Source organism: Mustelus asterias, chromosome 10 (genome assembly GCF_964213995.1).
Source record: "Mustelus asterias chromosome 10, sMusAst1.hap1.1, whole genome shotgun sequence".
NCBI lineage: Eukaryota > Metazoa > Chordata > Chondrichthyes > Carcharhiniformes > Triakidae > Mustelus > Mustelus asterias.
The window spans coordinates 110359491-110374430 of NC_135810.1; the positions used below are offsets into that span (position 1 = coordinate 110359491).

Genomic DNA, 14940 nt, shown 5'->3' on the forward strand with positions numbered 1-14940 from the left:
GATATAAGCTTCCAACCTCACATCTGTACCATTGTTAAAGACTGCTTATTTCCACCTCCATAACATAGCCCAACTTCTCCCATGTCTCAGCTCATTGGCTGCCATTCATGCCTTTGTTGCCTCAAGGCTTGACTATTCTAATGCACTACTGCCTGGTCTCCCACATTCTTCCTTCTATAAACTTGAAGTCATCCAAAACTCTGCTGCCTATGTCTTAACTTGCACCACGTCCCTTTCCCATATCACCACCGTGATTGCTCACCGACATTGGCTACTTGTCAAGCAACATGATTTTAAAATTCTCACCCGGGTTTTCAAATCCCTCCATGGTCCTTCCCAGCCCCTCTCTAACTGTGTAATTTCCTCCAACACCACAACCTTCCAATTATCTGCACTCCTCAAATTCTGATCTCTTGTAAATATCCAATTTTAATTGCTCTACCATTGGTGGCAGTATCTTCAGTTGCTTGGGCCCAAAGCTCTGGAATTCCCTCCCTACAACTTTCCACCTCTCATTCCTCCTTTCAGGCAGTCCCTAAAGGCATTCACTTGTGACGTTAGTGTACCTTTAAGAATTTTTTTTAAAATCACGATCTCTGCAGCTCTTGCAGCCAGTGGTTTCTTAGCTCACAGCTTCAGGGATGCCATTGTTGCTGGGCTGACTACGATTAGTCCTTTTATTGCTACTTAAGTGGTTTAAATGGAGTTGTTTGCGTTTACTGTGGGATTAGTTTAACAATCCTATTAGGAGGACAGTCATGCATTTTTGGACAGGTTTTTTCTCAGTGGGTTTCATTTTCAGTTTGGAGCTGCAGTTTTAGTTTTAGAAGGGGCAGCAAGCTAAAAGGAAGTATTTTCCCTCTCTCCCTGTTGGTTTTGAAAATTCTGTAGGTTAACTGAAAACAAGATATTTTGTTTTCCTGAAGGGTGAAAACCTGCTGTTGTTGGGTCTGGACCAGAGTCTCTCTGGTGTTTTGGAAAGCTGTCTTGTCTTCAAACTGTTCCGAGTCTCAAGAGCATTTGACTGCAGAATTCAGCTAATGGCCTCGATCCCAGTATCATGTGAGCATTAGTCTGTGCTGTGTTAAACCTGTGAAAAGGGTCTTTCATCTGTGGCTTGATTTGATTTGATTTGTTTTGGTTTGATTGGAACATTGCAAAGATCTTTGTTAACGGTTATACATTGTTTTGTTTCTTGTTTGTAATTAATAAATGTTCTTGCTAATTTTCTTCCAATACATGTTAACTATATTCTTAAATAAACTTTGTTTGATAAAAGCTCCCTAGTGGGTCACTTGAATCACACCTGAAGTGAAACATCTCATGCTTATCCTAGCCAAATTCAAGATGCAAAACTTATGATTCAGGCAGGCCACTTAAAATACTTTTGAGCTTTCTAACCTGAACCATAACACTCTTCTTCAAGCTTTTGGTCATCAAACCTATTTAATATCTTAAATGTGCTACATAAATATAAGTTGTTGTTTCTGCTGCTGATATCCACACATGAACTTTCAACAGGTACCATTCATTAATAATCTGGAGAGAGAATCACAGCACTCCTTCAATTAGCCCACTTAAGATAGGTAACTTAGCAAGAAGAACACAGTTCCCAAAGGTTCTTGGGGCACAATCAGGCTCTGGTACATTTCCCTCTGTTACAATCCCAGCTGATGTTAATGCTGGACAAATTAGATCCCCGAGTGAAAACAGGCTTGATAGATCCCATCTGTCTTAAGAAACTGTGGACGGAGATTACTGAACAAATTCACAAGAGTTTACTGATGAACGTTTAATGTAAAGAATAAAATATCTTTCAAACAAGAAAAAATGAACGATATGACACTTGACAAAAAGGTTGGAAAGATCTCAATACAAACACCAGGAAATTATTCAAACTCACATGATTCCTTTTAACCCCTTAGATACAAAAATGCAGTGAAAATTTATCACTAGCTTAACGCAAAGGTTTCTTGCTTAGGCTGGCCCAGTTGCGAATGGTTTTCTTCCAGCGGGTATCTGAGCATTCACTGGATATATTTCCTGATATCTCTCCCTGTGACAACCAAAACTCACTATTCCTTCAACTGCAAAGCAAACACAAGTTCCTTAAACTCAGCACCCCAGATGCCTTGTAGTGTCTCTTAAGCAGAGAGCTTAGAACTGCTGTCTTCACTATGACATACACACTCTGAACTTCTTTTCTGTCTTTGCGTGTGTGTGTGTGTGTGTGTGTGTGTGTCTGTCTGTCTGTCTGTGTCACTGGACCCGTCAACAGGCGACAGCAGTTTTTCCTACTTTGTGTTTTCCCCCCCCAGAATCAGTAAACTACTAGCCCCTTTGTCATCCATCTCTTCACTTCAAGGGTTGTAAAACCTCATTAAAAATGCACACGCCTACAAACAAATCCTGAAAACCTGACCTTTTTGCTAGAAGGCCCTCCACAGGCTTCCCAACACCAAACTTACAAAAAAAAAATGAAACTGAAACCATGCTCCATCTTCCTTAACACACAAGTACGAAACACAGATTAAACTTAAATGTTATATTTTATTCCTAACACTTGACAAATCAATCGTTTGCCAACACTCATTATCTCATATGAAGAATGATTATTGGGGAAAGTATTGGAGTATGTCATATTTCAGCAGACAATGCTCATTGCGGGAGTGACAGGGAGCGAACTGAGGTGAAAGAAAACAGAAATACAACAGAATTTTTACCAGTACCTCAATAACTGCTGCACAAGTTGTACAAGTGGCAAGCTTTGTTTCCCAGAAGACTCATATATGCCGGTATTGATGAGATCTTTATCTAACGGTGTCCTGCTCCGATGGAGTGTTGAAGCATTGGCTTCCTGTTCGTCTATCTCCTTCTCTTTCTGTGCTTCTTTCTTAGCTTCGATGTCCTTGAAAAAAAATGCATGGTTATTTAACAGACAAAAACACAAGCGTTGTCTGTCTGATATGCACTGCTGCTCATCCAGATAAACACACTCGCTTGAATGAATCAGTAACACGAAATCAAATTACCGCAATGCCAGACATCCGAAATAAAATTGCAAAATCCTGGCAATATTTAGCAGGTCAGACAGAATCCCTACAGCGCAGAAAGAGGACATTCGGTCTGTCGATTCTGCACAGACTCCCTGAAAGAAAATCCCACCCAGACCCCGGACCCTTCCCCCTGATCTAGCCCCGTTAACTCTGCGCATTTACCACCTAACCTACACATCTTTTGACACAAAGGGGAAACTTAACATGGCAATCCACCTAACCTACACATCTTTGAACTGTGGGAAGAAACCAGAGCACGCAGGGAAAGCCCGCCCAGTCACATGGAGAATGTGCAATGTCAGGAAATAGTTTAACACATTAGAACAGTTTCCTATGAATAATTTATAACAGAAATCCTAAAACCTGTGTGTTTCGGTACTCTGAAATATTAAAAGTGTTTTCAAGAAAGAAGGATATATGAACATAAGAAATAGGAGAAGCAGGCTCTACAAGCCTTCGGGTCTGCTGCGTCAATTAATAAGATCATGGATGATCTTTAACCTCGGCTCTACTTTCCCTCCAAATTCCATGTCTCTTTATTCCTTCAGATTCCAAGAATTTACCAATCAAAGCCTTGGATACACTCAAAGCATCCCAGAGAGCCATTGATGCTCAGAGAGTATTCCAAAGATTCACAACCCTCCGAGTAGAGAAATATTTCCTCATCTTACTTTGAAATAGTCGCCACATTATCCTGAGATGGAGCAGGCTATTTCCAGACTCTCCAGCCAAGGGAAACAACTTCTCAGAGTTTACCCTGTCAGGCTCTCTCAAAAATTGAATTTTTCCAATAAAATCACTTCTCATTCTTCTAAAATCCAAACAGTATAGGCCCATTTAACGCAATCTCTACTCACAGGGCAGCCCACTCATCCCAGTAATCCAGCTAGTGAACCATTTGCTGCACCCCCAGGAAGGCAAGTCTATTCTTCCTTGGGTACAGAGACCAAAAGTGCACATGGAACTCCAGGTATGGTCTCACCAAACCTTGTGTAATTGCAGCAAGTGACTCATTGATTCATATTTGTGTATAGAAATAAACATGTGCTGCAGTACTATAATTTAGACAGACCTGCTTGAGTAACAACAACAAGATATAGAGTAAACTCTTTATTATTCAGCACCAGCAGGGGAATGGGTAGTGCCAGTTAATCAAACGTTTATCAATGGGATACAGGGCAATATTTGCAGCATGAACTAAAGTCCAAGTATTCAGAAAGTAAGAGAATTTTGGGCGGCACGGTGGTACAGTGGTTAGCACTGCTGCCTCACAGCGCCCGGGACCCTGGTTCAATTCCAGCCTCGGGTGACTGTCTGTGTGGAGTTTGCGCATTTTCCTCGTGTCTGCGTGGGTTTCCTTCAGGTGCTCCAGTTTCCTCCCACACTCCAAAGATGTGCAGGTTAGGTCGATTGGCCGTGCTAAATTGATCCTTAGTGTCAGGCAGACTAGCAGGGTAAATACGTGGGGTTATGAGGATAGGGCCTGGGTGGAATTGGGGTCGATTCAGACTTGATGGACCGAATGACCTCCTTCTGCACTGTAGGGATTCTATGAACAGTAGTCTTTTTACTTCTAATCTTCAATAATACACCAAAACACAAATTAAAACATGAAATAACAGTACATATCTATAGGTTCTGGATAACTTTGCAATTGCTTCCAGCTGGTAAAGTGATAATTCGCGTTAGAGGAACTTCAGAGATTTTGGTTGAGAGCGAATTGTCTGGCTGGTGAAACTCCAGATGATACTGTTTATTTTAGATGGAAGAAGAATAGCATCCAAGACACCGAGACACACACAAAAGAAAGAGATAGCTCAAAGAAAAATAAAGAAAGTGATGTGCATATAAAGAAAACTATTTTAAAGCAGAAGATGGTATGTCTGGTTGGACAGTCATTGGAAATGATTCTGAAGAAATGAAGCAAAGTGACATCTTTAGACTGCATGTTATGTAGAAAAATTATTTAAATATCATTCACTCAATGATTATGCTAATTCATCCACAACCAGTTCCATGACAGTGTCTCAACACGGAAAAGCACAAATTGCTCTTATCCTGTATTTATTTTTAATTATTCATGGGATGTGGGCTTGCTGGCAAGGCCAGTGGTTATTACCCCATCCCCAACTGCCCTTAAAAAGGTGGTGGTGAGTTGTCATCTTGAATATGGCTGAGCTTGCTGGGCCATTTCAGAGGAACCACATTGCTGAGAGTCTGGAATCATATGAAAGCCAGATCGGGTAAGGACAGAAGACTTCATTCCCTGAAAGGCTTAAGTGAACTAGATGGGTTTTAATGACATTCCATTAGTTTCATATCCATTATTGATACTAACTTTTTTAATTGCATCCTTATTAATTGATGTTAAATTGCCCAGCTGCCAGGATAGGGATTGAACTCATGTCATTGAATCTCAATGCAGAAGGCGGCCGTTCAGTCCATCGAATCTACGCCGACTCTACGACAAAACACCTTAGACAGGCCGTATCCCCATAACCTCACACGTTTACCATGGCTAATCCCCTAGCCTACACATTTTTGGACACTAAGGGGCAATTTAGGATGGCCAATCCACCTAACCTGCACATCTTTTTTTTTTAAAGTTTATTTATTAGTCACAAGTAAGGCTTACATTAACACTGCAATGAAGTTACTGTGAATTTCCCCTAGTTGCCACACTCCGACGCCTGTTCAGGTCAATGCATCTAACCAACACGTCTTTCAGAATGAGAGGGGAAACCCACGCAGACACGAGGAGAATGTGCAAACTCCACACAGACAGCGGTCCAAGCCGGGAAACGAACCCGGGTCCCTGGCGCTGTGAGGCAGCAGTGCTAACCACTGTGCTGCACCACTTTGGACTGTGGGAGGAAACCGGATCACCCGGAGGAAACCCAAACAAGCACGGGGAGAATGTGCAAACTTCACACAGACAGTCACCTACAGCCAGAATTGAAACTGGATCCCTGGCGCTGACAGACAGCAGTGCTAACCACTGTGCCACCCATATCTTTAACCATTAGTAAGAAGTTTAACAACACCAGGTTAAAGTCCAACAGGTTTATTTGGTAGCAAAAGCCACACAAGCTTTCGGAGCAGGAAGGCTCGGAATTTCTAGACCAGTAACATAACCACTATGTTAACATACTCCCTGTCACAAAATAATCAATGACAGTCTGAATATAGGAAAACTCTAAATTTAATGGGCTATTTTACCTGAATTTCAGCTGTAATTGCAGCATTTAGTGCTGACTCCAAGCCTCCATCTGCCATCAGACTGCTCACTAAAAGATCAATCATAAATCGGCGACCCGGACTTACATTCATTTCATTCCCTGAAACTTAATCGCAGTAAAATGAAAATAGAGTTGAGCATGCATAAAAATGTTCACAGGTTTAAATTTTCAAGTCTTTGCGTAGTGGTCTTAGTGGTGCAGCAAATTAGATGTTGACCTTTTGCCCATTGCAATTTGGTTCAAATGGGGCCCAAAGAGTAAATCTCACCAAGGTTCTGTAAGATGTAAAATCCTGTCCCCAGTTTGGCAACAATTGGCAACCTTGTCAAAGTAACCCTATAGTACATTACTGGAATTGGGAGTGGAGGTGTATTGCTGAGACAAAATAGATGAGAGCTTCATTGTACATTAGAACATGCATTAGAACATCAGACCATTGCTAGGAAATTAACTGTTTTCATTTCAGTACCAATATTCCTTAAAAAAAATGACAGCCTTACCTGCATTAGGTAGCAATGCCGAAAGGGCTCTAGCTCTTTCTTCTGCTGTAGGGAGCAACACAGACCAGCCGCTTTGCAACACGGCCTGTGCAGATGATTGGACTGTGTTTAGTACTCCAGCATTGCTGGCAAGAGTCACCACAGTCTGTTTCAAGCTATTCAACAGAACACTGCCAATGCCCAAACCAAGGCATTCTGGGTCAACTTGATGGCTAATGGCAGCATGAAGCTAGAATAGAAAATAAATAAACAAATTATATAATTAGGCTATTGTTCCTTCCCTCCCCTACTCATGCATTCCCAGTTTTAAAAGACAAGACAAGATTATATTTCTTTTAAAAACACTAATTCTGGTCAGGCCATTTGTCCAATATATAGACAAGGCAATGCATAGCTAAGAAGAACTGAGATGACATGATATCATGCTTACGAATGCATGACGTTACAAAGCAAAAACTAAAAGCAAAATACTGCGGCTGCTGGAATCTGAAACAAAAACAAAAAATGTTGGAAAATCTCAGCAAGTCTGACAGCATCTGCAGACAGGGAATAGAGCCACCTTCCGAGTCTAGATGAGGCTTTGTCATTTTTACAAGACAGTTATGTTTAAAGATGTCTCCTTCAACCCAAGGTAAAACAAGAATATTCTTGATGGTGGTGGTGGTGTGGGGGGGGCGGGGGGGGGGGGGGGGGGGGGGTGGTGAGAGAGAGACAATGATGCTCAAACTAAACCTCTGCATGGAGCTAAGCCGTGCGATCTGGCTGCCATGGGGAAAGAAACCAAAACCTGCAAGTATGGTCCCGCCGTTCGTGACTTCTTCATTTGCAAATCTGTTTACCCACAAAAACGTCCTTGTACACATTGCAGCCCCAAATCTTCACCTATCTGTTTAAACTTTAAAAGTTTATACCTGTACTGTACCCGAAATAAAGAAAAAATGCCATTTAGAAGATGGAAAAGCAGAGATTTCTGTGGTGTGTTTCCTGCAGTATAATGATGGAGTATAACGTTAACAAATGCGAGGTTATTCACTTTAGAAGAAATAATAGCGAACTCGATTATTATCTAAATGGAAAGAAATTACAACATGCCTGCTGTGCAGAGGGACCTGGGGGTCCTTGTGCAGGAGACACAAAAACCCAGTCTGCAGGTGCAACAGGTGATCAAGAAGGCAAATGGGATGTTGGCCTATATCGCAAGGGGGATAGAACATAAAAGCAGAGATATCTTGCTGCATCTGTACAGGGCATTGGTGAGGCCGCAGCTGGAATACTGTGTGCAGTATTGGTCCCCTTATTTGTGGAAGGATATATTGGCCTTGGAGGGAGTGCAGAGAAGGTTCACCAGGTTGATACCAGGGATGAGGGATGTTGACTATGAGGAGAGACTGAGCAGATTGGGTTTGTACTCTTTGGAATTTAGAAGGCTGAGGGGGGATCTTATAGAGACTTATAAGATAATGAAGGGGCTGGATAGGGTACAGATGGAGAGATTCTTTCCACTTAGAAAGGAAGCTAGAACTAGAGGGCACAGCCTCAAAATAAAGGGGGGTCAGTTTAGGACAGAGTTGAGGAGGAACTTCTTCTCTCAGAGGGTGGTGAATCTCTGGAATTCTCTGCCCACTGAAGTGGTGGAGGCTACCTCGTTGAATATGTTTAAATCACGGATAGATAGATTCCTGATCAGTAAGGGAATTAGGGGTTATGGGGATTAGGCGGGTAAGTGGAACTGATCCACTTCAGATCAGCCATGATCTTATTGAATGGCGGGGCAGGCTCGAGGGGCTAGATGGCCTACTCCTGCTCCTATTTCTTATGTTCTTATGCAGTAAGAAGTGCACATTGTGCATGCGGCATCCGTACCTCCACGTGGGTTACAGTGATTTACAGAGTACAGTAACTCCTGAACAGTATTTTACAGTACAGGTACAGTATAGTGCTTTACTAATATTGCGATTCAGGTGCTGGTAATATTGTGCCAGCAAATTACAGATAGTTCTCAAATTTTTTTGAATATGGTTACTGATATTTCAGAGCCATAGTCTTAACTAATGCCTGGTTGAAGGGCCAGTATCTCTAAGTGTCGCTGTGTGCTTCACTATGGAGGAAGGACGAGGATGCTGGTAGATCTCAGTGTATGGTTTTGTCACTCTGGACAGTTATTCAGTAAGACCATGCATACCCTGATTGCAAGAGAAGAAACAAAAGTAGAGGATAATTAATCCTGTTTTCTTTATTTGCAGGATGAGCATCCAGCATTTATTGCCCGTCCTTAAGGGCCCTCCATTCCAGAGGGCATTTGAGAGTCAACCACATTGCCATGGGTCTGGAGTCAAATGTAGGCCAGACTAGGTAAGGAGGGCTTCCCCAGAGGACATTAGTGAACGAGATGGTTTCAGATAAAGCTCGGCACAACATCGTGGGCCGAAGGACCTGCTCTGTGCTGTACTGTTCTATCTATCTATCAGATGAGATTTTACGACAATCGAAAATGGTCACCATGGGCTTTTAATTCCAGATTTTTATTGAATTCAAATTTCACCATCTGCCTTGATGGGATTTGAACGCAGATCCCGCCCTGAGTCTTTGGATTACTAGTCCAGTAACAATACCACTACGCCATTGCCTCTCCTCAATTGTTTGATTTTAGTAAAAGCATTTAAATTTATTCTGTTCAGGCTGGGATAACTGTACTCTGAGCTTCTTTTGTTGGAGAACAAGAACAGTGTATTATCCCACAAGTTCCCAGGCTGCGAATGGAGGCAGGAAATAGTCAAATTTTAGGATGGCTGGAACTAGTATGTTCACTGTTCACAATTTCACCCTTTGTGAGAAAGTAACCCTGGCAGAACTTTACTGTACTGAAAATAAAGTGGAAGTTTTCATGCCATGGCACAGGAAGAAACGAATCTGCTCTTTGGAGACAGAATGGTCCAGGGAAGGAACAATGCACACAACAGGGCTGGTGAGGGGGCTGGCAAGAAGGAAGCTTTGTTTGTCAAAAGCAGGAAAACACTTTTTATGTTAGCAATCAAGTAGGATGCTGGAGAGACTTAGCTTTCCCTTTGAAGAGAAGAAAATGGAACAGACGGGACTTTTGGAAATTTAACGGAACATGGGTCATCAAGATGTCTCTTCAGGTGGAAGACAGTTCTGGGATACTCAGGCTGAATCAAGTAATTTACAAAGGACAGCAGCAGATTCAACCTGGCATGGCAGGGAGAAGGGAGCCTGCTGGTATACTCGGACTAACTTAGGACTTGGAACTTGGCTATTAATGCTACGTACAAAAATATCTGCCAGAAGCTAGCGCCAAGTAAAATAGTTTCAGAACACATTTAGGTTGCTTTAGTCAGATAACGCTAAAGTACTTTTCCTTTAGCTTGGTGTATTAGTTGCTTGTTAAGTAATATCATCTTAATTTTAGTTTGTTTGCTACAGTGCAAGTCTTACAATTTGAAATCTTGTCCTGTATTTCTTTCCCCAATTACTGGGAAATTCACCTTGTTTCCAGAAATGATTACTTGTTTCTACAGGAATCCTAACACAATTTAATTTTTAAAAGAAAATCACATTTTGCAATTGAATTCAGCAATAATTGAGTAATTTCAATCTTAATGAGCTACCTTTATCATTAATAAAACGTTAAACCCTGTGAACTGAAATACACAACTCTAGATTTAGGTGCAGACATCCCATTACCTGAAGCCTGAGTAGGTTGAGTGTTGCTACGGCCATACATTCCTTCTCCTGTGGTGGAGGCCAATCTGAACTACCATCCATTCCTTCACATACTTGCCGCAGCAGCAAATCCAGTTGCTCAAATGTCATCTGGCAAACATCCACAACAAAGGGTACACGAAGGCCAATTGACCATTCCGAACATGAAGACCAAGCAAAGCTCTAAAGCAACAGAAGATGCTTTTATACATAAAGCCAAATTGTGCAGCTGTAATACTGTTATTTTACTGACACAGAAACGAGATAATTCTTACAACTCAAAATTTGAAACATAAAGTAAGCAAAATGCAGTGGATGCTGGAATCCAAAACAAGATGTGGCGATGCCGGCATTGGACTGGGGTAAGCACAGCAAGAAGTCTCACAACACCAGGTTAAAGTCCAACAGGCCAAATAAACCTGTTGGACTTTAACCTGGTGTTGTGAGAATTTCAAAACAAAAACAGAGAATGCTGGAAAAACTCAGCAGATCCTACAGCACATATAGGAAGGGAAAACAACCAATGTTTCCAGTCCTTCTGACTCATCAGAACTCAATGGTGAACATATGGACCAGACGGTATAGAAAGTGTGGAAACAATTCAGGAAGAATTGCTTAAATATATCAGAGCGTGGTCAAATGAGTCTTTCTTTGCTCTTTGATCTGTCACGACAGACGATAGTCGGTGCTTTCCTTATTCTCCCAAGACATGATAACTTGGCCATCAACCTGAATCAGGTCCATTTGGAAGAATGAGGCAAAACTAATATTATTCATCTCTGAAATTGATCCCACCACGATCACTACAAAAGAAACCGTAGCTATCTTGTTGCTGTGGAGAAAGGCAGAGCTGTGACTGGTGACAGGATTTTTGGGGTAAGAATTAGTTTTAAGTACTTTTCCGCGGGTGTTATTTATTTATTTAATTTAGTTTTAAATTTTGGCGCGCAACCGGCAGTGGCCGCGGGGTTTACTGGGAAGGGTCTCTTGAGTTTTTTTTTTTAGTGCACAGGAGGTTTAAAAGGCAGGTCCCACTATCTAGCGGGCAGCGTTGGGAGCGGGCAGCGGAGTGAGACGGAGCTGAGTGAGAACTGAGGGGCTTTGGCTCATCGGGCTTAGGCAGAAAGGGCGAGCAGGGGTGAGTTTCTTATTTTTAAAAAATTTTATTTATAAGTTACTTTTCTCCGGGTACCTTGGTAGAAATAATTTGGAACAGAGAGGAATAATCTTCATTCACTTTTTTCCCTGTGTTTAAAAGGGCAATTATGACTGTCAGGCCAGTATGTTGTTCCCAATGTAGGATGTGGGAGGTCCTGGAGGCTCCTAGCCTCCCGGACGACCATATCTGTGCTGGGTGTGTTGAGCTGCGGTTCCTAAGGGACCATGTTAGGGAACTGGAATTGCAGCTCGAGGACCTTCGCCGGGTTAGGGATAGTGAGGAGGTCATTGACAGGAGCTATCGGCAGGTGGTCACACCGGGACCACGGGAGGAGGGTAACTGGGTAACAGTGAGGAAGGAGAAAGCTCGGGTGATGGTGAGCACCCCGGTGGATGTGCCCCTTAATAATAAGTACTCCTGTCTGAGTACTACTGGGGTGGACAGCCCACCTGGGGGAAGCAGCGGTGGCAGTGTCTCTGGAGCTGAGCCTGGCCCAGTAGTGCAAAGGGGTAAGGAAAGGAGGGTAGTGCTAATTGGGGACTCTACGGTGAGAGGGTCAGATAGGCGTTTTTGCGGACACAGACGGGACTCTCGGATGGTGGTTTGCCTCCCTGGTGCAGGGGTCCGGGATGTCTCTGGTCGAGTCCCAGAAATCCTGAAGGGGGAGGGAGAGGAGCCCAAGGTCGTGATGCATATAGGTACTGCTGACATCGGTAGGAAGAGGGAAGGGGTCATGAAAAGAGAATATAGGGAGTTGGGTAGACAGCTGAGAAAGAGGAATGCAAAGGTAGTAATCTCGGGATTGCTGCCTGTGCCGCGGGAGAGTGAGAACAGGAATCGGTGGAGAATTAATGCGTGGCTGAGGGACTGGAGCAAGGGACAAGGATTTGGGTACTTGGATCATTGGGACCTCTTTAGGGGCAGGTGTGACCTGTTTAAAAAAGACGGGTGGCACTTGAATCCCAGGGGGACCAATATCCTGGCGGGAAGGTTGGCTAAGGCTACTGGTGAGACTTTAAACTAGAAAGGTTGGGGGGAAGGAATCGAAATGAGGGGACTGAGAGCGAGGAGGTTAGCTCGCAAATAGATAAGGAATGTAGACAGGGTAAGAGGGAGGTTAGACGAGTGAGGGAGAAGGGAAGTGCTCAGGCTGAAGGTCTGAGATGTGTCTATTTTAATGCCAGGAGTGTAGTGAATAAAGTGGATGAGCTTGGAGCGTGGATTGCTGCTTCGAATTGTGATGTGGTGGCCATTACGGAGACTTGGATGTCTCAGGGACAGGACTGGGTGCTTCAGGTGCCGGGTTTTAGATGTTTCAGGAAGGACAGGGAGGGAGGCAAGAGAGGGGGGGGGAGTGGCACTGTTGATCAGGGATAGTGTCACGGCTGTAGAGAAGGTGGACGCCGTGGAGGGACTGACTACGGAATCTCTGTGGGTGGAGGTTAGGAATAGGAAGGGGTCGGTAACTTTGCTGGGTGTTTTCTATAGGCCGCCCAATAGTAACAGAGATGTTGAGGAGCAGATGGGGAAACAGATCCTGGAGAGATGTAGGAATAACAGAGTTGTCGTGATGGGAGATTTTAATTTCCCAAACATAGATTGGAATATCCCTAGGGCTAGGGGTTTGGATGGAGAGGAGTTTGTTAGGTGTGTCCAGGAGAGTTTCCTGACACAGTATGTGGATAAGCCTACTAGAGGAGAGGCTGTTCTTGATCTGGTGCTGGCTAATGAACCTGGACAGGTGGAGGATCTCTCGGTGGGTGAACATCTTGGGGATAGCGATCATAATTCTATCTCCTTCACGATAGCATTGGAAAGAGATAGGGTCAGGCAGGCTAGGAAAGTGTTTCTCTGGAGTAAAGGGAAATACAGTGTCATCAGGGAGGAAATTAGACGGGTAAATTGGAAGGAGGCATTCTTGGGGAAAAGTACCGAAGGAAAGTGGAGGATTTTCAAGGAATGTTTGTCTGGAGCTCTGCATGACAACGTTCCGATGAGACAGGGGGGTGTTGGTAGGGTACGGGAACCGTGGTGCACGAAGGTTGTGATGAACCTGGTAAATAAGAAAAGAGAGGCGTACAGAAGGTTCAGAGAGCTAGGAGGTGTTAAGGATTTAGAGGAGTATACGCGATGTAGGAAGGAGCTTAAGAAGGAAATTAGGAGAGCGAGAAGGGGTCATGAGAAGACCTTGGCGGGTAAGATTAAGGAGAATCCCAAGGCTTTCTACAAATATGTCAAGAGTAAAAGGATGAGATGTGAAGGCATAGGACCCTTAAAAGGTGAAGGGGGAAAAGTTTGTGCGGAACCGTTAGAAATGGCGGAGGTGCTTAATGAATACTTTACCTCGGTATTCACGGTGGAAAGGGATCTGGGTGGTTGTACTGCTGGATTGCGGAGGACAGAAAGGATCGAGCATGTGGACATAAAGAAAGAGGATGTGTTGGAACTATTGAATGGCATCAAGGTTGGTAAGTCGCCGGGACCGGATGGGATGTACCCCAGGTTACTGTGGGAGGCGAGGGAGGAGATTGCGGAGCCTTTGGCGATGATCTTTGCATCGTCGATGGAGACGGGAGAGGTTCCGGAGGATTGGAGGATTGCGGATGTGGTCCCTATATTCAAGAAAGGGAACAGGGACAGCCCGGGAAATTACCGACCGGTGAGTCTAACCTCAGTGGTTGGTAAGTTGATGGAGAGGATCCTGAGAGACAGGATTTATGATCATCTAGAGAAGTTTAGTATGATCAAAAGTAGTCAGCACGGCTTTGTCAGGGGCAGGTCGTGCCTTACGAGCCTGGTTGAGTTCTTTGAAAATGTGACCAAGCACATTGACGAAGGAAGAGCGGTGGATGTGGTCTATATGGACTTCAGCAAAGCGTTCGATAAGGTCCCCCATGCAAGACTTCTTGAGAAAGTGAGAGGGCATGGGATCCAAGGGGCTGTTGCCTTGTGGATCCAGAACTGGCTTGCCTGCAGAAGGCAGAGAGTGGCTGTGGAGGGGTCTTTCTCTGCATGGAGGTCAGTGACCAGTGGAGTGCCCCAGGGATCTGTTCTGGGACCCTTGCTGTTTGTCATTTTCATAAATGACCTGGATGAGGAAGTGGAGGGATGGGTTGGTAAGTTTGCTGACGACACCAAGGTAGGTGGTGTTGTGGATAGTTTGGAGGGATGTCAGAAGTTGCAGCGAGACATAGATAGAATGCAAGACTGGGCGGAGAAGTGGCAGATGGACTTCAACCCGGATAAGTGTGTAGTGATCCATTTTG

The 14940-nt window shown here is 43.8% G+C and overlaps 1 protein-coding gene across 14 annotated transcripts in view; it reads right to left on the reverse strand.

The window, feature by feature from the left end:
• herc2 (HECT and RLD domain containing E3 ubiquitin protein ligase 2) overlaps positions 1-14940 on the reverse strand; it is a 241926-nt gene that overhangs the window by 158681 nt on the left and 68305 nt on the right. For all 14 annotated transcript variants that reach the window (XM_078222434.1, XM_078222433.1, XM_078222442.1 and 11 more), the window contains exons 16-19: positions 10498-10698; positions 6796-7024; positions 6276-6400; positions 2730-2908 (exon numbers count right to left, since the gene is read on the reverse strand). In XM_078222434.1, the coding sequence (XP_078078560.1) occupies positions 2730-2908; positions 6276-6400; positions 6796-7024; positions 10498-10698 (734 nt within the window). The remainder of the gene's footprint in view (positions 1-2729; positions 2909-6275; positions 6401-6795; positions 7025-10497; positions 10699-14940) is intronic.